This window comes from Aphelocoma coerulescens, chromosome 19, assembly GCF_041296385.1.
Source record: "Aphelocoma coerulescens isolate FSJ_1873_10779 chromosome 19, UR_Acoe_1.0, whole genome shotgun sequence".
Classification (NCBI taxonomy): Eukaryota; Metazoa; Chordata; class Aves; order Passeriformes; family Corvidae; genus Aphelocoma; species Aphelocoma coerulescens.
Window position 1 is genome coordinate 7117320 of NC_091032.1, and position 24446 is coordinate 7141765.

Genomic DNA, 24446 nt, shown 5'->3' on the forward strand with positions numbered 1-24446 from the left:
CACCGTCCTGGTCCTGCTCCCAGCCCCTGTCCTGTTTATCCCGGAGGGGGGGCACTGGTCCCATTCCTATTCCGGGTCCTGTGTAACCCAGTCTCAGCCCAGGGCACCCCCAAATTGCTTCAGTCCTGCTCTGGACACTTGTCCTAGATCCAGCCGCAGTCCTGGCCACCCCCAGCCGTCTTCCCAGTGCCACCTCTGACACTGTGCACCCCACTCCCGGGCACACCCCTTCCCCAGGACACTGGGTTGGGCCACACACCCCCTCAACAGGGGGTTTTGGGGGTGGGTGTGGGGACTGGGGACTATTTGATGTCTGCTCCCTACTGTGACCCTTTAAGCACTCGGACCAGAGGGGACACACCCCATGGAGGCCCCACAGACAGCTGAGGGGGGTCAGAGCCCAGCGGGAGCCAGGGCAGTGGGGCCGCATCGTGTCCCCCACGGGGCAGGCGGGGTGACCTCACCGCGGGCTGCTGAGGAGGTGGCTCATGACGTCATGGGGCAGCGGGGCTGGCAGGGGGATGGGGGATGCTGTGCGGGGACAGGGGCGGGGGGATGCGACCACCGCCACCGCCGCGGCTGAGCAGAGAATAATGCCGGGGGGGTGCCCCCCATGGGAGGGAGGGGAGCAGCGGGGGTGGGGGGCCAGGAGCGTGGCGCCGGTGGAGGCCGGGGCGGCCGCAGAGGCCCAGCCTTGCATTGTTCTCGGGCGGCAGCCGGAAAACGCGACGCCTGCCCGGGAGAGACGCAGGCGGAAAAGGAAACGGGGCTGGGGGCCCGTGCCTGGTGCAGCGGGGGCGGGAATCGGGGTTCCCCCACGGCCCCCACCTGGTCCCCACCTGCCGTCTTCACCCCTGCCCCGCCATATGCTCGGGCCCGCTGCCCCACGGGGGGAGCGGAGGCCAGCTGGGAGGGGGAAGATCAGCCTAGGAAAGGGGGGAATTTGGGGAGGATGCTGATTGCCAATGGGGTGCCGCTTTGCAGGCCCCCTCGCGGGATCGGAGGCCGCGGTGATGGGCTCAGCGGTGCGGGAGGGAGACGAGGAAAGAGGAGGATGAAGATGAGGAAGAAGAAGGGGGAGATGCCGGGCAGGGCAACTACAAGTCCCATGAGGCCGGGCGGTGCGGGGGGGGCCGGGGAAGCACCGGGCGGGAGGTGGCGGCCCGCCCCGCCCCGCGCCCCCCCCGCCCCGCGCCGCCCCGCGCCGCGCCCGCCGCGCCGCTCCAGCATGCACGGAGGATGCTCGCGTCTTGCTCGGGCAGGAAGGGGCCGGAGGGCAGGTACCCGCTGCACTACCTCGTCTGGCACAACCGCGCCCGTGACCTGGACCGGGAGCTCAGCGCCAAGCAGGTGGGGCGGCGCGGGGACACTCCCGGCACGGCACGGCCCGGCCTGGCCCGGCTCCGCTCGGCTCGGGCTGATGCAATGCTCGGAGCCGGGGTGAGGATGAGGATGGAGATGAGGGGGGTGACAGGGATGGGGTCGCTCTCTGCGCTGGCGGGGCCCTGGGGGTGCGGTGTGTGTCCCCACCTGCACGCCGGGACTGTGCCTGCTGCCCCCGGGGCTGCCGCGGAGCCGTGGGTACCACCCGCGGCTCCCCTGCATCCTCCAGCACACGCAGCCCCGAGCATCCCTCCGCACGTGTCCCCAGCTCTCTGCTAGGCCTCTGCAGACCCCCGGCCCCCACCCCGCTTCTCAGGGTATTGCCACCCCCCTGGGGGTGCAGCCTTCAGCTCCCCACTCTCAGGCTGAGCCTCTCTGCGGGGGGGGACACGGGCCCTGATGTTGCCGGGGTGCAGCCCCCCAGCCTCACAAGGGCTCTTCTCAGGGCGAGGGGACCCACTTTGTCCCTCAGCCCGGGAACCTCCCAACCGCCCGGTGATGGAGCAGGGTGTGGGTGCTTCCCCAGCGGGTTCCCAGCCTCCCTCTCCCCCGTGGCGTTGCAATTCAGGTAATTAAAACCCAACCCCGAAGATGCAGGAAACCGCAGGCGCTGGAGGGAGGCCGACGGGGAGGCTGTGCTGAGCATCCCCAGTCCCTCGGCCCAGGTCCTCAAACCCCAAGGTACTGAGGGCCATGCTGGATGGACCCTGGTGATGCATGAAACGGGGGTCATTGTGCCGCGAAGCTCCCGCCGGGATGCAGGCGATGGCTCCCGCCACACCCGTCTCCATTGTGGGGTCCAGCCGGAGGCTGCGCCAGCATCGCCCCGGTCTCCCACCCCACGGCCAGTGTTTTTATTTCCGTGGTAAATTGGGGTCAGTTTTCCCAGGAGCCCGACGCGGCGGAGATCAAAGCTGGGCTCGGCAGACGCGGGGAGGTGGAGGGGCTGTGAGGGGGGCTCCGAACCTCTCGCCTGCAGAGAGGCTCCAGCCTCCCTGCCCGGGAAGCAGAGGGGCTCTGCCCTGGCCCCCACTGGCATTTGCAGGGTGAGAGCAAAGCCAGCCATGTGTGCACCCCAGGGGTGCACGAGGGGGCCCATGGGTGCTGCAGGCCAGACTCTGGGGCAGGTGGAGGCTTGGGGGAAGAAGGTGGGGGCCAACCCAGGCCCCCTGCTCTGTCCAGGGCATCCAGGGACATGGCTCAGCTCTTATCCCTGCCAGAGCATCCCCCAGATAAGGGGTTGGGGCTGGTGCTGTGTGAGATTCTGGGGGCCGGGTGTCCCCCTACCCAGGGCTCTGCCCTCCAGCCACCTTGGTGACTCCCACAGGGCAGTGGCTGCGCGTGCTGCTCCTCCCGAGTGCAGGTGTTTGGGGTTAGGAAGCACTGGGGCAGCTGAGAGCATTGCTCCTCTCCGTGTCCCCATAAGGGCTCTGTGTCTGTCACCCCCAAATTGTCACCATGAGCTCCCATCCACACTTGCCTCCACAAGGGAGCCAGGGTCAGTGGGTCCCCTTGGCGGGGACATCACGAGGATGTGGCAGGCAGTGACACAGAGCCTGTTGTGCCAGGACACCCCTCACGGCAGCCTGCCCCCTGGGGCGTGACAGGGACCCGGGGCTGTACAGGGACAGCAGTGCCTGGCACCATCTTCCCGTGCTGGCCCATGTGCCCCGTTGCTACCCAGGAGCAGGAGCTGGGGTGCTCCAAGCCTAGGACAACCCCAGTGGAGGGACGTGCTGTGCCACGTGCCCGGCTGGCACAGGAGGAGCGACAGAGCTGCGGTTCTGCACTGCACCGCTGCCACCCCAAAGCCACCCCCATCCCTGTCACCATCCCCAGTGAGTGTCACGGCCTCAGGACGGGCAGCACCTTGAGGTCTGTGCTGTGGTCCCCAAGCTGGAGCCAGCCCAGCACCAGGGCCCAGGACTGAGCTCTTGCTGGCAAAATCTGGGTCACACCATGTCCCCTGGGGTGGCTCCAGCACCATGTCCCCAGACTGGGGACCCTCATCCTGCCCAGCGCTGGGGCAGAGCTGCAGCTGGGGAGCCCCACTGAGCCTGCAACTCCCACCCACAGCTGGGGGGCGATTGCCTTAATTAGAGTCGTTTCATTAGTGCAATTAAGAAGCAGCCTGGAGAGCATTGGAGCAGCACGTTGACTCCCAGGGAACTGGGGGGCTGTTTTACTCCGGTGGTGTGGGCAGATGGGGGGGTGTCCCCCTACCTGTGAGTCTTTGGGGATGAGGGCCATGGGAATACCCACAGCCCGGGCAGAGATGGGAACATCCCTGGGGCAGCAGGACTGCAGGACGTGCCCAGAGCGAGGCAGGGATGTGCTGCTGGTGAGACCCTGGGCACCAGGGAGCCCATGCTCCACCTCTGCCCACGCCCAAACACCTCTGGCTGCCCGGTCCCAGCTGGCACCTTTGCGTCTTGCACCCCAGGTTTGTTTTCCTGAGAGTGGCCTCCCCCAAACCCATTATTTGGGGACTGCCCCATTGCCTCCTGCCCTGGCAGCATCTGAGTGCCCCTCTCCGGGCACAAGGCTTCTACTCCAGCTGGGGGCACAGAGAGTGTCCCCCCCTTCCCCGAGCCACGTCCTCAGCACAGGGCACGGGTGTGACGCCGCTTCCCACACGAGGAGCGGGGCCCGTGGGTGCCGGGGGTGCCCACCCGCCAGCGCGCGAGGGATTCCTCAGGGCTGGCCGGGTGCCAGGCTCCGGGTTTGGCACAAACAACGGCAGCCCCAGCGACGGCTCCCCAGGGCCCCGGGGATCCTCCGAGCAGCCGCTCCGCTCCCGCAGCCGCCCGCCCCCGGCTCAGGCAGGGGAACACGTGCGCCCGCCGCAGCCCACGGCGCCCGCCGCGCTCCCGGCCCTGGCGGAGGGGGGCTGCCGGCAGCTGCTGCCTGGCAACTGGGCACAGCCCCCCCCCAGATCCCCGACGTGGGGGCTTTTCTGGAGCTTGCAGCTGCATCGGGATGTGCAGAGCTCTGTGCGCTGCGCCAGGGGCATCTGTGGCCCCCCCCCCCGCTGCCATGCCGTGCTCCTGCTCCGTGCCCGCCTGGTGGGTGCAGCCCAGCCTGGCTGTGCCGAGGTGTGCTGGGTGCTGGCAGCCATCACTGTGCTCTCCATGCCCTCTTCGTGGGTCTGGCAGTGGCAGCGGGGAGAGGCTTTTGAGGTGCCTCACTTGGGGGAGCTCAGGGGTGGGGACGATCTCCCAGATACTGTCAAATGTTGGCTGCTTTCTGTGTCTGGGAGTTGCATGTCTGTGGGAGAGCACTGGAGGGCAAGGTCTGGCCACCCCAGTGATCCTGGAGTCTCATTCCCTCCTGGCAGGCCGACATCGAGCAGCTGGACCCCCGAGGACGCACTCCCCTGCACCTGGCCACCACGCTGGGCCACCTCGAGTGTGCCAGGGTGCTGCTGAAGCATGGCGCCGATGTGGGCAAGGAGAACCGCAGTGGATGGACAGGTGAGAGGGTGGCTGCTTCCCTCCATCCTCCTGCAAGCTGCCCTGGCACAGATACGGGCATGGAGATGGGTGTGGGCACGAGCATGAACACGGATGTGGACATGGACACGGGTGCAGGCATGGTCGTGCTCACTCTGGTGCTGCAGCTCCCCAAGGCACTGCTCACGTGGTGCTGCATGCCTGTGGCTCCTGTGCAGTGCCCAGCTCTGCCGTGCCCGGTTGCCATGCTGTGCCATGGCCCTGGGCACTGCCCCTTTGCCCCGCAGTCCTGCAGGAGGCTGTGAGCACCCGTGACCTGGAGCTGGTGCAGCTGGTCCTGCGCTACCGTGACTACCAGAGAGCCATCAAGCGCCTGGCCGGGATCCCCGTCCTGCTGGAGAAGCTGCGCAAGGTACTGCCCTTGGTGGGGGCTGCGGGGGGCTGCAGCCACGGGGATCCCCTGACCCCTCGGTGCTCTCCACAGGCCCAGGACTTCTACGTGGAGATGAAGTGGGAATTCACCAGCTGGGGTGAGCTCGGGGCACAGCGTGGCTGTGGGGGAGCGGGAATTTCCCAGCAGAGTCCCCCAGCCCCAGCATCCATCCCCATCCCCAGGCCGGGGGTCACCTGCCCCCTTGCCCCCCGACACCCCAAGCTTGCAGACCCCCCCATTCCTCCAAGGCATCATGTTCCCCAGGTGTGTCCCGCACCTATCTCAGCGCTGGCAGCCCCCTCAGGGGTGCAGATGGCCCCATCCCCGGCTGGGCTATTGGCATCTCTCCCCAGTGCCCCTGGTGTCCAAGATCTGCCCCAGCGACACCTACAAGGTGTGGAAGAGTGGCCAGAACCTGCGGGTGGACACCACACTGCTGGGCTTCGACCATATGACCTGGCAGCGGGGCAACCGCAGCTTCGTCTTTCGGGGACAAGGTGAGGTGACAGCAGGATGTCCCCCTCACTGGGGAGTGCTGGCAGAGCCAGCCAGGTGACACAGTGGGGACCGTGGTTGTCCTGACCCCATTCCCTGCAGACAGCAGTGCGGTGGTGATGGAGATTGACCATGACAGGCGGGTGGTCTACTCGGAGACGCTGGCCCTGGCCGGCCACGACCAGGAGGTGCTGCTGGCTGCTGTGCAGCCCACCGAGGAGCAGGTGATGGGGCGGCTGACGGCCCCCGTTGTCACCACCCAGCTCGACACCAAGAACATCGCCTTCGAGAGGTGGGCTGGGGTGGTACTGAGCCCACCCCCGGGAGTGCTGGCACCCCGGGCTGTCCAAGCAAACTCATGGTGCTGTGTCACGCCAGGAATAAGTCCGGGATCCTGGGCTGGAGGAGCGAGAAGACGGAAATGGTGAATGGGTACGAGGCCAAGGTGAGGGGCAGGGAGTTGAGCTGCCCAGGGCGGTACGGCCGGTGGCAGCTGTGGGGTACCCACCTCTGCCATTCCCCCTCCTTGGCCAGGTCTATGGCGCTTCCAACGTGGAGCTGATCACACGGACACGGACTGAGCACCTCTCGGACCAGCACAAGGGCAAGAGCAAAGGTGGAGCCAGCACGGGCTGGGTGGGCGGGGCACCCCCGGCTCTGCCCTCACCCCCTCCTCTCCCGCAGGCTGTAAGACCCCCCTGCAATCCTTCCTGGGCATCGCTGAGCAGCACGTGGGGCCCAACAATGGGGTGAGTGCATCAGGGGTTGGAGGGGGTGGCCCTGCAGTCTGACCTCCCCCCCCTCACCCCACGGGGCTGTCCCCCCATGCAGACACTGATCACGCAGACACTGAGCCACGCCAACCCCACCGCCATCACCCCTGAGGAGTACTTCAACCCCAACTTCGAGCTGGGCAACCGGGACATGGGACGGCCCATGGAGCTCACCACCAAGACACAGAAGTGAGACGGGGAAGAGCAGACAGGGGCTCCCTGTGTCCCCACCCACACTGCTGCAGAGCGAGGGGGGGACAGGTGGGGGTCCCCAGCCCAACGCCTGTCCCCGGCAGGTTCAAGGCGAAGCTGTGGCTGTGTGAGGACCACCCGCTGTCCCTCTGCGAGCAGGTTGCCCCCATCATCGACCTCATGGCAATAAGCAACGCTCTCTTCGCCAAACTGCGGGACTTCATCACCCTCCGCCTCCCACCCGGCTTCCCTGTCAAGATTGGTATGGACTGGGCTCTGCTGCTGACCTGGCTGGCACAGGCAGCTTCCCTCCTCGCTTTTTTTCCCTTTTCCTGCAGAAATCCCCATCTTCCATATTCTCAACGCCCGAATAACCTTCGGCAACCTCAATGGGTGTGACGAGCCTGTCAGCTCCCTGCGGCACAGCCCCAGCAGCGAGGCACCCTCACCCAGCAGCGACTCCTCCAGCGTCAGCAGCTCCAGCTCCCTCAGTATGTGGGGGGGACATGGTGAGGTGGGATGGGAAGGGATCCCAGGGGGGTCTGGGGGTACAGCTGGTGGGGTGGGAGTGGGTCACAGCAGGGTAAGGGACACAGGACTGGCAGAGTGGAGGAGGACAGGAGGCCCAGCCAGGCCAGCTCTGGTCTCCCCACAGCCTCGTGCCGAGCGTGCGAGATGGACCCAGCGCTGTTTGAGGTGCCGCGGGGGTACAGCGTGGTGGGCACCCACCAGGACACCCTGCGGGAGGACGAGGATGACCTGCTGCAGTTTGCCATCCAGCAGAGCCTGCTGGAAGCAGGCAGCGAGTACGACCAGGTGGGCACTGCCACCTTCTTCCCCATCCCAGTGCTACCCGGGATCCTCACTCACCCTCCCTCTGCTCATCCCTGCATCCCATGGCGGCGGATCAGAGTTCATGCTGGGAGGACTGGGTTTTGGGGTGCCACCCTCCAACACCCCTCTGTCACCGACCACAGGTGACCATTTGGGAAGCACTGACCAACAGCAAGCCGGGCACCCACCCCATGTCGCACGAGGGCCGCCGGGGAGACAGGTTGGTAAGGTCCGGCCAGCCCCGCAGGGGGGAGTGGGTGTGGGAGCCGGACCCACGGGGCCCCCACTGAGCCCCTGCTGCCCCCAGGACTCCCCAGCACACGGCGTCCCCGCGTCCCCCCGTGGCCCCATCGCCGGGGGGTGGCAGGGGGCCCAGCGCCCTGTTCCCCAGCTACGCGGAGCAGCTGCGCCTGGCCATGGCGCTGTCGGCGCGGGAGCAGGAGGAAGCGGAGCGCCGGACGCGCCAGGAGGAAGAGGATCTGCAGCGGATCCTGCAGCTCTCGCTGACGGAGAAGTGACCCCGCAGCCCCACTGAGCCCCTCACACCCCCCCCCCCCCCCCCCCCCCGCTTTCCAGTGGGGATGGGGACGCGGCCGGGGCCGTGTCTGGGGGCACAGAGAGGGAGCGGTGTGGGGGGAGCCAGTCCAGGAACTGCGGAGGGCAAGTGGGGAAGGGGAGAGCAGGATTTGGCCCTGGGAGAACGTCCCCAGAGCTGGGGCGGTATTGGGGTGAGGTGGGGGCGCCCCGCAGCAGCCCAGGGTGGGGGTGGGTGTTAACCCTGCACCTGGGGTGGCAGGGACCAGGGAGGGCAACTCCACAGACTGTACCCCCTCTCCAGGACAGCCCTGCCCCCCCCAGCCGCCCGACGGGGTGCTGCTCAGCCCCTCACCCCAGGAAGGCGGTGGGGGGCACATTCTGCCCCAGATGGGTGGGCTGCCAGTTGCGTGGGGTCCCGGGGTGCCCCCAGAGCCAGGGGGCTCTGCCCGGCTCCCTCTTCCCCCCTGCCCAGGCGCTACCAAGTGCACTTACCCGGGAGCTGCTCTGCCTGCCAACAGGGGTGGGGGGCTCTGCCCTATTGTACCCCACAGCCAGCGAGGGGCTGCACAGCTGCCCCCCCACGGCACGGGGACTGCTGGGGCAGCTGAAGGGGTGCCTGTGAAGGGCCGCCCGGTGTCACCCCCCTTACCCCTGCTCGCACCTCTCCACCCTGCTCGGATGCCCCCCCCTTGGCAGCGCTGCACCCCCTCGTCCCGGGCACTGACCCCAAGAGAAACCTTACGTCAAATGGTGCTAACCCCGGCCCCCTGCCCCGGCTGCTCCCCCTTTGCACATGGGGGGCCGGGGGCTGCAGGGTGAGGGGGGCTGGGCTCGCTCCCCTGGGACTTTTCATAGCTGGTGCCCCTCCCTCCACCAACCCGTGCACCCCACAGCAACATCTGGGCCAGGGCCGGGGGAGCCCGAGCAGCTCCGACCGCGGCCAACACCAATAAATGCTCTTTAATGTTTGTCTCTCTCGGCCTCCCTCTGCCTGTGCCGGGGGTCTGCAGGCAGCAGGTGCTGGCAGTGGGGTGCAGGCAGCACCCCTGGCACGATGGTCCCTCATCCCCGGTACCTGCCACACGGCCAAGGGTGGCTGAGCCCTTTATTAAAGGGGTCCAGGAGCAAAGAGCCAGTTGGGGGCACCCGCCGAGGGGCCGATGGGGCAGAGGGGGGTGAGGGGGTGATGGGGTGGGGGTGTAGCACCGTACACAAGCACATCCTGGCCGGGGGGGGGCCCGGCAGCTCCCTGTCCTGGGAGGATGCTGGTGCCCAGCGTGCAGGTCCCCGTGGAGGGATGCTCGGCAGCCCCAGCCTGCGGGCACTGAAGCAGGACCCCCTCGGGTGCTGCAGGGGGTGCCCATGTGCCAGGGCACCCTGGGAGAAGGAGGCGACTGATGCCCGCAGAGGGGGGTCAGGGTCCGACCCCCTCCCTGCCCCCTCGGCTCCTGGGGAAAGAACACGGCTCCGGGCTCCTGCCCAAGGTGGGGACTCGGCTTTAATCCCTGGGAGGCCGGGGCAGTCCTGGCCGTGCCCGTGGTCTTGGCCGTGGCCACCGCGCTAGTCCGTGCCGTTGGTGAACTGGCAGAGTTTGTTCTCCAGGTCGGAGATGCGCTTCTCCTGCGCTTGGACCGTCTCCTTCAGGGCACGGATCTCCTCCAGCACCTCCTCCAAGGCTGGCTGCTGCAGGGAGGGGGGACACAGGGTCACCGACCAGTCTGGCCCCTCTCACCCCACTGCAGGGCAGGGGTACAGCCCTGCTGCCACGTCCCTATCCCCAGGACACTCACAGAGTAGTCGGAGTCGCAGGTGGAGTGGCTCCGTCGGGGGCCTGGCGGGGGTTTGCTGTCCAGGATGTTCTTCTTGACCACCTTCAGCTCCCGGTTCTTGATGGGGACATACCCATCCCGCAGTGAGATGAGGATGGGCTCTGCGTCCTTCCCTGACAGCCACTCATCCGCCTCCAGGGCCGGCTCGGGGCCTGGCGTGTCGGGGTACAGGTCGTCCTGGAAGAGGTCTGACTGCGGGAGGGAGAGAAACCATGGTGAGATGTGGGGTGCCCCCCCCAGGCCCCCATCTCCCCTGGGACCCCCCAGGCTCACCTTGCGTGGCACTGTCATGACGATGGGCTCGCACTTGCGCTCGTGCAGCTTGAAGAACCTGTGTGGGCCACAGGCAGTCAGGGTCCAGCTGACTGCCCTGACCCTTCTGGCTCCCCCCAGACCCCTTGGCTCTCACCTAGCGATCTCGCACTTGCTGACATCCAGCCCACGCTTGGGCATGAAGCCCATGCCCCGCTGGGGCTCCTTGCTGCTGTAGGTGTTCAGGTAGTGCACATAGGGCGCCTCGTCCGTGATCTCGAAGTACCGGATGCTGCTGTCACCCTGCAGGGGTGGGGACAGCTGTCAGCCAGCCCTGGCACCCTCAGGGACAGGGTGGCACGGGGGGTGCACCGTGGGGAGGGTGGGTTACCTTCCCGCAGAGGTAGACGATGCTGGAATCGGCGTCATAGAAGGGCAGCAGGACCCCATTGCTCGTGTCCATCTCTTGCAGGGCAATGGGCTCCTCAAAATTATTCTGCAGGGCCAGAGCAGTGGTAGAGGGGTGTGAGCAGTGACCCCAAAACCCCCACCCTGGTTAGTCACACGTTAGCCACGGCACACATGGGGACAGGGCTTGTTCCCTCTGGGGTACACAACTCCCTGGGCAGGCAGCTTGGCATGCCCCCCTCAGCCCCCCGCCCCACTCCTCTTTACCTGCATGGCTGGATAACCCCCCAGCCCAGATACACCCCCCTTCCACAGCACTCCCTGCCTCCCAGCCCCCTCCCCACCCCAACACAGCACGGCACACTTGGGAACTTGGCATCTTTTGGGAGGGGGATGCAGCAGACACCCCATCCAGGGGCCGGGTGGGTTGGCAGGGGGCCTGGGGGGCCAAGTTCCCAGGGCAGCACTCCATGCGGCCTCGTTACCGGGTCCCACAAGCCCAGCTCCCGCTGGCTCATTCTGGTAAAGCCCGTGGTAAAGATGTGTCCTTCCCGCGTGAAGATGGCCCGCACGGGCCTCAGCCCTTCGTGGGGGGCAAACCTCTCCTGGGGGGAGGGGGAGACAGTCAGCACGGGGCACGGGAAGGGGGGAAAATGGAGGGGGTCCGGATCTGTCCCCCAAAACAGCCGTTGAGTCCTGTTCCATGGTGCTCCCTGAGCGCACGCGTTGCCAGAGAGTATCCCCGGCACCCAGAGCGCTCCGGGCTGGGCTGAGATCTGTGGGATTGGCGCTGGCCAGGCTGGAGCCGCCGTCTCGTACCAGGTCCCAGAGGCCCAGCTGCCGCTCGCTCATCCTGCTGAAGCCCGTGGTGAAGATCTTGCCATCGGCCACGAAGATGGCGCGGATGGGGCGGGTGCCGTCGTGCGGTTTGGTTTTCTCCTGCGCCGGCGTTAGCGGGTTAAATCAAACACAGAGACGCGCGGTGCGGGGTTAGTAGGGTCAGGCAGGCACTGGGGGGGACCCCGCGGTGGGATGAGGGGGGCACGGCAGGGGCACTCACCGCTATGATCTGCTGCTTGCGGGGGTCGATGACGCGGACCTTCTTGTCCTTGCAGGTGGTGACGAGGAGGCTGCCATTGCGGTTCCAGCCCACGTTGTAGATGAGGTCGGTGTGCATGTCATCCAGCGCCAGCAGCATCTCCCCCGTCCCCACGTTCCAGAGGATCACCAGGTTGTCACAGCCTGCAGAGGACCCAGGGGGCAGATGCTGTCACCGCGTGGATCTCCTGCGACCCCGGGGAGGGTGACCCGGGACCCCCTTACCTGCGCTGAGCAGGACGTTGCGGGCGGTGGGGTGCCAGGAGATGATGCTCACCCGCTTGGAGTGTCCCTCCAGTGTCACCACGGGCTCCGTGATGTTGCGCACGGGGACATAGTCAGGGATCTGCCACACCTGGGGGAGGGGACGGAGAGCAGGGCGTTGGGGATCACCCCGTGTGTGAGCACTAAGTGGATGAGGGCCTCGGAGCCAATTAACCACATCATTAATCCCAGCTCAGCCTGCGGGGAGGGTGGTGAGGGGATGCCAGAAGCGCCTCCATCCTGGGGTGCACCCCCAGCATTCAGAGTGCTGGTGGGCACAGGGAGGGGGACATGGCTGGGGTGCAGCCCCCAGCCCCCCCACAGCTATTCCTGCGTGCTGAGTTGCCTGGGAGGGTATATTTAGCACAAACTGCTGCATCATGGAGAGAGCAGCCGCCGCCAGCGCGAACGCATGGCACCGGGGCTAAAAATAGGCCAGTGACACTCCACAGGCGGCAAAGGGGGGGGGAGATGCTCTGCATCGCTCCCCCAGTGCCCGCCACCCCCCTCCCATGCGGGGACCAGCCCCTCACCATGACGGTGGTGTCCTCCGAGGCGCTGGCGATGACGTTGTCGTTGTGGGGACACCAGTCGATGTCCAGCACGGGTGCTGTGTGTCCCGTCACCAGCGGGTGGTTCTTGTCCACCCGTCCTGTCTGCAATGGTGAGGGGCTGGGATGAGTCTCCCTGAGAGAGACCCTGCCAGGTGCCCCCCAAAGCCCAGCCCGGCCACCCTGTGGGGTTGTGGCACAAATGGGGACATGCAGGGGATCCCGGCAGTGGCCAGAGGTTTGCACCTGCCTTGAAGGGGGAAACTGAGGCACATGGGGCAAATGGGGCTCACCTGGCACAAGGCCTCATAGGGACACAGAGGGGAAGGATGTGACCTATGAGAGGCTGTTTCGTGTCTGCTCTGATGGCGAGGAGGGCTTGGGGACCCCCTCCCAGTCTCTCTGCCAGGGTTGGCAGGGCAGACCCCCACTCCACTGGGTGCTGCTCCCTGGGCATGCTGTGCCCCCAGGGAATTAGGGTTGGGAGGAAGGCAGCTGGGGGTTTCCCACATCACCTCGGTTGCCCCAGGGATGTCACCCTTGGCAGGTGTCGATGATGACCCAGGCTGTTCCTGCCCTGAGCCCCCACATGAGGAGAGGGTATTGGGGCAAAGTTGGGAGGCTCTGGGGCCACAGCAGCTCCCCATGCTCCATCAGCATGTTCCCCCCAACACATCCCAGTGGCGTGGCCAAACCCCAGCCTCCTCCCCACTCACCTTGGCAAGGGGCAGGACAATGAAGGCCCCACCACCACCAGACTCCACAATGATGGCCACAAACTTGGGGTTGACGGCGCAGAAGGAGCTGTCACATGTCACCTTGGAGACACGGATGTCCTCGTACATCTGGTCTGCCTTCACCGGCTGCCCAAACACGTGCCGGAACTTGCTCTGGCGCACCACGCGGCGGCTCATGGCTGGGGGGACAGGGTCAGGCCACCACCTCCCCACCCTGGCACAGCTTGGAGGGGTTCTGGTCCCCTCAGTGCTCTGAGAGATTCCTCCTACTCTGGGCACAGCGGGAAGCCTGGGAACACTGAGGTGCCAGGGGATGAGGATACGGGATGGTGCCTGATGTGGCCCTGACCCTGCCTCAGGGAGCAGGAGCAGCCCCTGTGCAGGGATGGGGGGTGCTGCAGGTGCTGGGGACTGTCAGGTGGTGGCCAGAGCCACTTGGCACTGGGCAGGGACATGGCCATGTCATGTCATAATGCACAGCTGTGCCGTGCCCCACAGCTGTGCTATGCCCCACAGCTGTGCCATGCCCCACAGCTGTACCATGCCCCATTGCTGTGCCATGCCCCATAGCTGTGCTGTGCCCCATTGCTGTGCCATGCCCCATAGCTGTGCTGTGCCCCATTGCTGTGCCATGCCCCATTGCTGTGCCATGCCCCATTGCTGTGCCATGCCCCATAGCTGTGCTGTGCCCCACAGCTGTGCCATGCCCCACAGCTGTACCATGCCCCATTGCTGTGCCATGCCCCATAGCTGTGCTGTGCCCCACAGCTGTGCTGTGCCCCATTGCTGTGCCATGCCTCATAGCTGTGCTGTGCCCCACAGCTGTGCCGTGCCCCACAGCTGTGCCGTGCCCCATTGCTGTGACCTGTCCCATTGCTGTGCTGTGCCCCACAGCTGTGCCGTGCCCCACAGCTGTGCCGTGCCCCATTGCTGTGACCTGTCCCATTGCTGTGCTGTGCCCCACAGCTGTGCCGTGCCCCACTGCTGTGCCATGCCCCATAGCTGTGCCGTGCCCCATAGCTGTGCTGTGCCCCACAGCTGTGCCATGCCCCATTGCTGTGACCTGTCCCATTGCTGTGCTGTGCCCCACAGCTGTGCCGTGCCCCATTGCTGTGCCATGCCCCATAGCTGTGCCGTGCCCCATAGCTGTGCTGTGCCCCACAGCTGTACCGTGCCCCATTGCTGTGCCGTGCCCCATTGCTGTGCCCTGTCCCACAGCTGTGTTGTGCCCCACAGCTGTACCATGCCCCGTGGCTGGCACTGGAGTTGGCACATGAGTTGCTGCAGCAGAGTAGCAAGGCAGAGGGGACTTTGGGGTGGACATAAAGGCGCTGTACGCCAGATCACAGCTTGTCCCCTTGTATCCCATCCTGCATCACTGGCCTGAGGTTGCCTGGCTCGACCCGGCACCCAGGAGGAGGGCTGTGCCTCCAGAGCTGCCTGCTGGTGGCTCACGCCTCCCTCCATGGATCCCTGTCCGGTGGCACGGATCCCTGCCACCCACTCTGCACCCCCACCTGGGTAAGGGCTGGACCTGGCACAGACACACAGCTCCACAGGCACACTGGGGTGTGGAGGAGCCCTTCCCATGGCCCCAGAGGGGTGTCCAGCCCTCAGCCACAGCTGGGCACGATGCCCACAGTCACCCATCTCTCCCCCCAGCCTGTGCTGCTCCTGGGACCTGCCCCAGGGGGAACTGAGACACTCAGGACCACAAAACCCTTGGAGCTGGGGCTCTACCGCACCCATGAGCCACTGGCTACCCCGGGGACTCCCCTCTGCTCTTCTGGGTAGACAGCCATTGTCAGGAGCCACATTCAGCCACCAAACCACGGCCGGAGGGCCAGGCACCGCTGTCCCCAGCCCACAGAGCCGGTGTGGGCAGAGGCAGGAGCACATCTGCTCCTCCATGTCCCAGCCGGTGCATTTTGGACAGGGCACACGCAGTGCCCTGCCAAACCACATCTGCCCAGTCCCTGAGTGTCCCCGGAGTCCTCACGGCACTTCAGCATCATCCCTGGCCTGGCTGAATGGGTTGGAGCTGGGTGCTAAGGGGCCCAGAGCCCGGCTACCAAGCGGGGCTGGACAACAGCACCGCTGGTGTCACCCCCCTCGGTCCCGAGCACAGTCCCCAGCCCTGGGGAGGAGCGAGTGGGCTCCGTGGGGACGCTCTCCCAGCACCTCAACCATTGCCAGTGGGAGCAGAGTCTGGGGTGTCAGCACGCAGGGAAGGAAGGGACGGCCTGGCTGGCTGGGCAGGGTGCGGGCAGCGTGTGGGGTGCAGGTGGGGGGCAGATGTGATGCAGGCAGAATTCAGCAGGGTGCAGGCAGCGTGTAGGGCGCAGGCTGGGCTGGGGAGGAGCCGGTGGGGTGCTGGCAAGGTGCAGGCAGGGCTGAATGAGGTGCAGGTGTGGGGTGCAGTCATGAGAGATGGGTGGGGTGCAGGCAGGGCGCAAGTGGGGTCGGATGGGGTGCTGGCAGAGTGCGGTGGGGTGCAGGCGGGATACAGGCGGGGTGCAGGCAGGATACAGGCAGGACAGCCCCGCTCCCCGCTCCCCGGCCGTGCCATTACGTTGCCACAATTGAATCCGCAGCGACTGCTCGGGAACGACCAGAGGTCACTGTCCAAATATAGCCATCTCCGCCGGCGGGCGGCGAGGGGCCGGGGCCCGGGGGGCTCAGCCCCGCTCCCCGCGTCCCCCCGTCCCTCCCCACCGCGCTCCCGCCGCCCCCGCCCCGCGCCCGGCTCCCACCTGCGCTCGGCGGCTCCTCCGCGCCCGGGCGCGCCCGGCTCCGCGCTGCGCCCCGCTCGGCTCCGCTCCGCCCGCTCCGGCCGCGCTCAGCCCCGCTGCGCTCCCCCCGGCCCGGCCCGGCCCGGCCCGGCCCCGCTCGGCTCCGCTCCGCTCGGCTGGGCTCGGCTCGGCTGGGCTCGGCTCGGCTGGGCTCGGCTCGGCCCCGCGCGGTGCCGCTGCCGCAGAGAACAGCTGAGCCGAGCCGGGCGCCGGGGCCGGCACAGCCCCCCCGCGGCGGGCACCGGAGGGGAGGGGAGGGGGGGCCCGGCCCGGCCCCGCCTGCCCCCGCACCCTGCCCGGCCCCCCGCTCTGCCCGCGGGGTCGGGGGCAGCCCCGGCACGGCCACCCCCCGCGCCCGCCCCAAACGCGGGGGGGGCCCAAGGGTGCCCGCAGCCCATCGGGCTGGGAGATGGGGGGGGCAGGAGAAGCCCCCTGAGCCTTTCTGAAGTGTTGAGGGAAGCCAAGGGGAGCGGCATCACTCCGGGGGTCACTTCTGCACAGGGCTGTGACCCTGCGATGGGTCATCCCACAGCCCGGTGCCAGCCCAGCCCCACAGGGGCCATGGCCATGGGCTGCCCCTGAGGCTCCCAACACTCACAGCACCCCGCGGGGTCCCCACCTCCCCCAGGAAAAAGGGGTCTGCAAGCCCACCTCAGCCCCAGCCCAGCAGGATGGTTACAGGCACATCCAGAAATCAGATTTGGGATTTAGTGAAGCCCAGCCCTGCAGGGATGCCCTGGTCCAAGGGGATTAAGGGATTGTAGGGCTCAGGGACCAGAGGGAGGGGAGCGGTGGTTCCTGGAAAGGCAGCAAAGCTCTGGACCCTACAAGGGCACCGTGTGGAGCTGGGCGAGCATTGGCTGAGCGGGCAGGAGGGGGCAGCTGGCAAAAAGGCAGGGAAGAGGTGACATCCTTGTTTGCCCGGCCAAAGGGGTGGCAGGGAGGGAGGGGGCTGCAGAGGCACCCCTTGCTCGCCCTGTCCCACCACGGCCCTGGGACGTGCTGTCCTGGCCCTCTGTGCTTGGGGATGGAGTGAGTGCCATGTCCTGTGTCCTCAACTCCAAGACGCATCCCCAGCAAGTGAAGAAAAGGCCCTGGGAAGCCTTTCCCCAGCTGGTGCTAGGGGGAGCAGGAGGGGATGGGGCAGAGACTGCTCCCGACCCACAGTGACAGCCCTGCAGCCCTGGCCCCACACCCTGGTGCCCACACAGTTCTGGCCTGGTGGGAAACTCCATGGATGGCGAAGCTGAGCCCAGGGAATTTGGCTTTCTCCATAGCCCCTTGCTCACAGCAAGGCCACAGAAACCCTTGCACTGCCTTTCTTGCCACAATGGAGCAAATCCAAAGTCTGAGACAGGTTGTCCAGTGTCCAGCTAAAACCTCACATCCCTCTTTGGAGTTTAAACCCCTCCTCACAGCTCCTGTGTCTGCAGCAGTGCCAGGAGGGCAGCAGCATCCTGACAGTTTTAAATACCTGACCCCCAGCATCTTCCCTCCAACTGCAGCGTGATCTGGAAGTTCATGTTGCTTGGAAGCACTGCTCCATCACCTGGGACAGGATGGGGCAATCCACCCTTCTGGTAAGACGTATGAGGAACAACCCCACTCTGGCTTCTGAGATCCCCACTGCCACCCCATGCTCTGAGAGCAGCACAGATCCCTCCTCACCCCCAGCCCTGATCCCAAACAGGAAGCCACACATCTTTGTCATCATCAAAATAAAACTTTTATTCATTCGGTAACAAGAACATTGAATCTGCACATCAGTGCACAAGTTCACATTTAAAAACAGCTGAGCACATCGGTCATAAAGTCTTTAGGGGGAAAGGGGACGACCCCAGCCACCAAGGAAGATCCAGGAGGGGCAGACAGAAGTGCTCCCCTCCCTGGTTTGCAACCCCAACACCAGCTGCTCGGCCCTGGACAATCCCTACAAACCAGCGCACGGACGTCACATCTCCATAAAGGAAAATAAAAGGCACTGGCACCTTCTCTGGTGCCAACAGAGATGTCTGCAGCGCAGGCGGGCTGTTAGCACCTCTGGCAGCACCGCCGGACAGGCACCGAGCCCTGCGCCAGCCCGGACCCTCCTGCGCCAGGCCAGCACCTGCCTCTGCCCCACACCAAGGGCTCGGGGGTCCCTCCCTTGGGGAGAAGTGGTGGGGTTTGTGTGGAGCCAGGAGCGGATTAAGGCAGGACGCACCGTGTGGGGAGCAGGGACCTGCGGTGGGTATGGCTTCCTCCTGCCAGAGGGCTGCGAGGCTCCTGGAGCCCCCGGCAGGTGCAGTGCCCCTGCGGCCATGGATTCCCAGCTCGCTCCTCCCAGGAGGTCCCTGGAGCAGCTGGAGGTGGGGTGGGATCCCTTCCACCAGGCCTTTGCTGGCAGAGAGACACAGAACTAATCCCTGCTCCGTTTAAACATCCAAGTGACCCAGAAGCGGCGTCACCTCCTGCCACCCGCTGGGACCGTGCCCCCAGGAAAGGGCCGAGAGGGGAGAGATTTGTACACGTCACAACTTCTCAAGCAGACCGGACACACGCTCACACACACACCCACACACACCACCGAGTGCAACAGAACGCAGTGTAGAACCAGTTTCACGCACACGCAGTCCGTTTGTGCAAGGCTCACACGTTACAGTACGGCCGGGACGGGGCAGCGATGGCTGGGATATTGTACAGGAGTCAATGTAAACAATAAAGCGTCCTCCGAGAGGCTTCGCCAGAGACCAAAGAACAGTTGCTTTGTACAAAAATGCCCTTAAAACAACACGTTTCTCCCAAACCCCCTCTACCCGCGAGGCTTGTCAGCTGCTGAGCACCCCGGAGGTGCTGCTGCTCCCTGTGGTGCTCAGCGGGTCACAAGAAGCTCTCGTGGGGTGGCTCCAGGAACCTCCCACGAGCCACCAGCATGGAGAAGGGACAATCGTCCCCAGCAGACACCTCTGATGCCAGGGGCTTGGTGGCTTCATTGCCCAGACACCGGGAAAGGAGGTCCAGGTCCCTCCAGTCCGTCCCCTTCCTGCCATCCCGCTCAGAGCCTCCAGACCTCCAAGGCCTTCATCACTCTGCAAGAGAACCACTTTTCCTGACTCCCTCTGCCTGCCCAGAGCCTTCTCAGAGAAAAACCAGTTGTGCTGGGCCAGAGCCAAGGACAAGGGGACAGCAAAGCACTTCCCTGCAGGGGCCTCTGCCCCTTTGCTGCTCTCCCCAGCTGAAGCACCTGGAGAGCAGCTGAGTATTGGAAGGAAGCAGCATTTCTGGTCTGCATCGAAGACCCTTCCCAAAGGGCATTTCTCCTGAGATCAAGCTGGGCAAAGAAACCCAATCCTTTTCCTCCTCCTCCTGCCTTCTCAAGGGAAAAAATTCTACACAGGGCTTTTCCCTCCCCAGCAGATCCTTGTCACCAGGACACGCTGCCAGCCAAGTGTGCACCCTCCAATGCAAGGCAGGCTGGTGGCACCCAGTCCCTTCCACCTGTGGAGGGGCAGGCAGGCATGTCCTTGGCGTCAGGACGGTGGGCAGTGGGGCCTGGTGCAAGTTTGTGGGGGAGGTAAGGACTGAACCTGTCCTTCTCAAGATGACATGAGCCACTTGGCCTTTCCACAGGATCTGCCTGGCTCCGGAGCCAGCTGGAGCGGGCTAGGAGAAGCCACATGTCTCTGAGTGTCCCAAAGAAGTATCTGGCCTCCTGGGCCAGGGGCTTGGGTGACTTCTAGTGACTGAAATGGCCTGGGGTGACGTGCTGTTTGACCCAGGACAGGGCTGTGCTCCAGCATGGGTGACAACCCCCTGCCAGAGTTCAGGAAAGGGAGGGATAGTGCTCGTGGCTGCTGGAGCACAGGCGGACTCACAGATCTTGCCGAGGCTGCAAGGCAGCACAGGAGGACCCCTGGGAGCTACAGGAGCGTAGCAAGGTGGCATTACCTTGCCAGCTGCTCAGCTATCCTCTGCCACCAGCTGTGGGCAGGCTGGGGATCTCTGACACCCCTTCCCCAGGGCAGGCACATGCTGCTTCCCAATACTCCGGAGCACTCCGGTGCCGTGCACTCCTTTCCAGCTCAAGAGTTTGTCCCATCAGAGCCTGCAAGGCTCTGCAGCTTTAGGGCTGCTTTCTAGGCACGGCCTTGGCTGCTGCTCCTCCCACACCATGTCCTCTCCATGCTGGGCTTCAGCAGCCTGAGCCATTCTGCATCTTCTCTTTGCTTTGCTCCTCCCCAGAGGGCAGGTCTGGGCCCCAGCCAAGCACCAGCTCAGGACCTGCCACAGGACTGTGGACAGGACCCAGAGCTCCTCTTGGCCTTTCCCTCTGCTCCGACAGCACAGGGACAACTTGCTGATGCACACAGCTAGAAATGAGGAGCTTTGATTAGCCAAACTGCTCAGAAACCACAAAATAATTTGCTGAAACTTGGAGCAGAGCCTTCACACACGGTTTCTCTGGGGAAGCAAGAACCTGCAGAATGGCTTGGAGCAGCCAAAAGCTTTCCATGTCCAACTGGCACTCCTGGAGCCCAGCTTCAAGCAGGAAGGAGATGGGCAGACACACAGTGCCCCTCCCACCGTGGGGTAACAGGGGTTCACGCAGGACTGGAGGAGAAGGGACACATTTGGCATTGAGGCTCACTTTTGGAAAGGGAAGACAGCTTATAATGTCAAATCCACTCCCGTGTCTGTGCAGATCAGAAAGAACAGCACTGAGTTTGAGTCAGGTGGGTTTGTTTTCCAGTTTACAGAACACAGTCTTGCCCTTCTTTTTTTTAAAAAAAACCCATAGAAAAGACAAAAAAAATTAATATAAATATCATATATACAATTTAGGCCCAAAAAAAAAAAAAAAGAAAAAAGAAAAAAAGAAAAAGAAAAATCTTCCAGAAAAGATTTTCCCTCTGGGTCCAGAGTTAGAAGTGACAGCAGAGAGGACAAAGCTTTGCATTAAGGGCAGTATGTCATGTAACAAAAACAGCTCAAGGTTGGGGAGCGGCCAGAAACACCCGTGAGCGTGGCAGAGAGGAGAGGGAAACTCAGGCAGCACAAGAACAGCTTTGGAGCAGAGGGCAGGCAGTAGGAGGAGGGTAGAGGACAGATGATATGGCCATGAACTTGGAAGGCCCACAGCAGTATTCAAGTAATGGGAGGGTTAAAACCCTAATGAGGCGTTTGTTTTAAAAGAACACTGGCTTTGGGGGTAGAGGTGAATGTGGCAGCTCTTGAAGGAGCTCTGCCCCACCTCAGCACAGAGCAGAGAGCTCTGTGTGCCCCATGGCAGACAGGAGAGCTGGTCTAGGTGCTGCCCAGGGTTATTAGAGCCCATCCCTCGGGAGGACTTACCCCTGTGTGCTCCTTTTGGGGAAGCATGAGCTGAAGCGAGCCCAGGGGGTTTGTCCTGAAGCAGCTTTGTGAGGGATCTGCCAGCATCGTGGAGTTCCAGTTTACAGAATAAAAGAAAAGGCCAAACAAAGGGACCTTGGCACAACCTTCACATTTACAGGGGCTCTCACCCCACCAACCGCCCAGCACCATTTCAAGGCATGGGGAAAATTCAAGTTAGGAACTAGGGTCTGGTTGTAAGCAAAACTCCACCTTGCCGAAGCAAGCCAACATCAATTTTCTCATGATAAAGGTGTTCTTTTAAAACAAACCAACAACAACAACAACAAAAGAACATTTGAGGTTATCTGAGTTAAACTTAAAAAAACCCAAACAGTCCTGCAGTCAGAGTCACACACAGAAGAACCAACCCACACCTACATGCGCCAGGAACAGTAAAATGACAATATATATAAAATTAACCAATAAAGTGCATGTTCCTTATATTACACCTGCCCCTTGCGTGAAAGCAACACCACGGGTTCTGGGTAAGAAATCACAGCCAAGGGCCCAGGATCACATCGTGTTGTAGAGGGGATTGGTTGTCCGCTTTTTGTCATTGGTCTTTTTGAGCCTCCTCAGAGGGTGAGTTCTCCCGTGCTGCTGCCGTGGGGCGACAGCCAGAGCTTGAGATGGAGACAAGGAGTCCAGGACCTGCACTTGGAGCAGCGGAGGGCCCTCCCCGGAGCTAGTCCACGTCAGATCTGCACTGGAACACAAACTCTGCTGGCTGGAGCTGCACTCTTTGGCGTACTGAGCCAGCGGCCTCTCCACCGGCTTGCTCTGGGCAATGCACTCGGCTGTTCTGAGCTGTTCCACAAAATGCTTAGTGGGCTCTGGGGAGGAGAGGAGATGCTTCCCACATGCACTCTCCGAGCCCTTCTCGAAACTCCCCCCACAAAAGCCTCGACCGAGGGCAACGCAGGTGAGAAGCACCGGGTTGGCATCGGAAGAGGCCGACTCCCTCTCGTGTAAGTCATCCTTGGAGAGGTCCAGGCAGTCCAGTTTGGCCAGGGATGCCGAGCGCTTCATGTGGGAGGGCGTGGTGAGCCCTGCGTGCCGGATCCGAGCCTCTATCTCCTTGGCCCGCTGCTTGACCAGCCCAGGGCTGCTGGAGCGCTCCTCCACACTGCGGCTGCTGGAGCTGTGAGGGAGGCTGTAACACAGGAACGAGATGTCCAGAAAGTCCATGTTTTCAGCATGCTGCCTGGTGAAGTCCTCACTGCTCAGCTGCCTCGAGACACCAGCACCGCCCCCGGAGAGAGGTTTGGGACCATCCCTGAATGGGAGAGTTGCGTCTCCCTCGGTGCCACACGGCGTGACCGGCTCATCGTCTGTACTCATGCTCTGCTCGGTGACACCTTCCAGGTGAATGACGTAGGGGTAAGGAGAGGGCTCGAGGCTGCCTGGAGGTGGACAGGTCACCTGGGCAGAGGGAGAAGCAACGCCGAGGTGAGCAGATATCCCACCGCCTTCCTCGCTGGGGCTGCCCACGGTGAAGGCAGCCTGCTTGCGTACCGTGTGCTCCGGCGGCGAGGGATCCGCCGGAGCCTTCTCCAAGCACACCGAGGGGTTCAAGTTTTCATCTAAAGACGGGGTGGCCGTGGCCAGCCCGCCCTGCTCACAGCTTGTGTCGGGGCGCTGCTCCGCAGGCCTCACCGTGAGGGTGTATTCGATGATTTCGATTCTCCTTGGCAGGAGGGAGGGCAGGGATGGCTCCTCTGTCCCGTCAAACGAGACCACTGTCCTGCGCTCTTGTGCCGCTCCCTCCTGCCCCGGGCTGGGCTCTGTGGGCAGGGACTCCTGGGCAGGGGGCCCGAGGGGTGCAGGCAGGTGTCTGCCCACAGGCTGCTCTGCCCCAGGAGGCAGCAGTGGTTCCTCAGCGCCTGGACCCTGAACCTTGTCACCCTCCAGAGCCAGCTCCAGGGGTGGCTCCTCGCTCTTCCCCCGTGGCAGGAGCTCGGCAGCAGGGGAGTCGTTCCTGGAGTTCTTGCGGGTCAGTAAAGTGCAGGCTGGGGCTGTGTGCTGGTGCTCCTGCTCCTGCCTCAAGCGCTCCTCGAACTCCAGCGTGGCGCGCCGGACGGAGCCGGGGCACCACTTGGGCTCAGGATTGACAGAGCCACGAGGCTCCTGCTGCTCCCCACCAGAGCTGCTTTCCTCCAGGTCTGATTTACCAGAAGACAGCTGCAGAGATGGGGCTTCTTCCTGCTCAGCTGGCAGAGGGTCCTTCTCCTTTTCCTGGTGTCCAGCACAGGCTCCTTCACTCTGTTCCAGTTTTTCTGACGCCCAAATCACCTCCACTGGCAGGTCATGCACCATGTTCCTCTTTGGTGTCTGGCTGAGGTTGGCTGAACCCTCTTTTTGCTGGGCAGGTCCTACTCCCTGGTTGATTGACTCGATCTCTGTGATAATTTCCTTCACAGAAATGGCATTTTCCGAGTGGGATCTCGTGAGATGACCTGCACCAGGCAGCTCAGGGACCTCCTGCAACACACAGACAGGAGAATTACGGAGTGCATCAGCTGTGCTGACACAGAGCAAACAGCAGCAGGGTAGAGAAAACCAGGGTGCACATCCCCAAAGGAACAAAAAAGCATGTGGCAGTGTGTGGAGAGAGATCACCACAGCACTGATCACTAATGTAGATTTTTTTACTGTCTCTAGGACTGAATTTAACATATTCCAGGATGGATCTTCACTTAGACTGAGATCTAAGAACTTTAATTGCCACAAATCCCAAGGAAAACGTAGCTTTTTTTTTTAAGTGAAGAAAAGTCCAACAAACAGAAAGAATCCTAATACTGCTAAAAGTGCCATTTTGAACTGAAAACATGACAAATTCTGCTCATGTATGGAGCAAACAGAAGTACAGCAAAAAGAATGACCAAGCATTGAAACACTCTGGTTCCCCAGAGGAAAATGGCCAGGGAGGATCCCAATCCCCACAGACACTCTCTGCCAAATCACAGGAGAGAGCACTGGTCTATTATATTTGGAAGAGCCTTACTGCCTCACATGGAGATGGAAAAGATTCAAGCAATGCAGT

General features: G+C 63.6%; 3 protein-coding genes across 15 annotated transcripts in view; 1 reads left to right on the forward strand and 2 right to left on the reverse strand.

Moving 5' to 3' along the window:
* The first annotated feature begins 1209 nt into the window (after nucleotides 1-1209).
* ANKRD13B (ankyrin repeat domain 13B) lies at nucleotides 1210-8100 on the forward strand. 4 transcript variants are annotated; one of them, XM_069033448.1, is made up of 15 exons: nucleotides 1210-1350; nucleotides 4721-4856; nucleotides 5123-5247; nucleotides 5320-5365; nucleotides 5622-5765; nucleotides 5866-6055; nucleotides 6142-6208; nucleotides 6298-6379; nucleotides 6448-6512; nucleotides 6595-6725; nucleotides 6833-6990; nucleotides 7067-7219; nucleotides 7384-7544; nucleotides 7706-7782; nucleotides 7870-8100. In XM_069033448.1, exons 1-15 carry the CDS (start codon nucleotides 1240-1242, stop codon nucleotides 8078-8080), a joined length of 1857 nt encoding a protein of 618 aa, XP_068889549.1. In that variant the 5' UTR covers nucleotides 1210-1239; the 3' UTR covers nucleotides 8081-8100. The 4 variants fall into 4 exon arrangements, with proteins under 4 accessions (XP_068889549.1, XP_068889546.1, XP_068889548.1 ...); XM_069033445.1 differs by lacking the exon at nucleotides 1210-1350 and adding an exon at nucleotides 3523-3826 and having other exon boundaries at nucleotides 7706-7786; XM_069033447.1 differs by lacking the exon at nucleotides 1210-1350 and adding an exon at nucleotides 3523-3826.
* Nucleotides 8101-9139: 1039 nt separating this feature from the next.
* On the reverse strand, nucleotides 9140-16238 carry CORO6 (coronin 6). Of its 6 annotated transcripts, XM_069033533.1 has the most exons (12): nucleotides 15992-16238; nucleotides 13218-13417; nucleotides 12484-12606; nucleotides 11912-12041; nucleotides 11649-11830; nucleotides 11408-11527; nucleotides 11074-11193; nucleotides 10572-10676; nucleotides 10338-10483; nucleotides 10202-10259; nucleotides 9890-10120; nucleotides 9144-9782 (listed from the first exon to the last, which is right to left on the reverse strand). In XM_069033533.1, exons 2-12 carry the CDS (start codon nucleotides 13413-13415, stop codon nucleotides 9660-9662), a joined length of 1536 nt encoding a protein of 511 aa, XP_068889634.1. In that variant the 5' UTR covers nucleotides 13416-13417; nucleotides 15992-16238; the 3' UTR covers nucleotides 9144-9659. The 6 variants fall into 6 exon arrangements, with proteins under 6 accessions (XP_068889632.1, XP_068889634.1, XP_068889631.1 ...); XM_069033531.1 differs by lacking the exon at nucleotides 11074-11193 and having other exon boundaries at nucleotides 9140-9779; XM_069033530.1 differs by lacking the exon at nucleotides 11408-11527 and having other exon boundaries at nucleotides 9144-9779.
* Nucleotides 16239-17733: 1495 nt separating this feature from the next.
* Nucleotides 17734-24446, reverse strand: part of SSH2 (slingshot protein phosphatase 2) — a 91442-nt gene continuing 84729 nt past the window's right edge. For all 5 annotated transcript variants that reach the window (XM_069033573.1, XM_069033572.1, XM_069033570.1 and 2 more), the window contains one exon: nucleotides 17734-23884. In XM_069033573.1, coding sequence (XP_068889674.1) covers nucleotides 21917-23884 — 1968 coding nt within the window. In that variant the 3' untranslated portion in view covers nucleotides 17734-21916. The remainder of the gene's footprint in view (nucleotides 23885-24446) is intronic.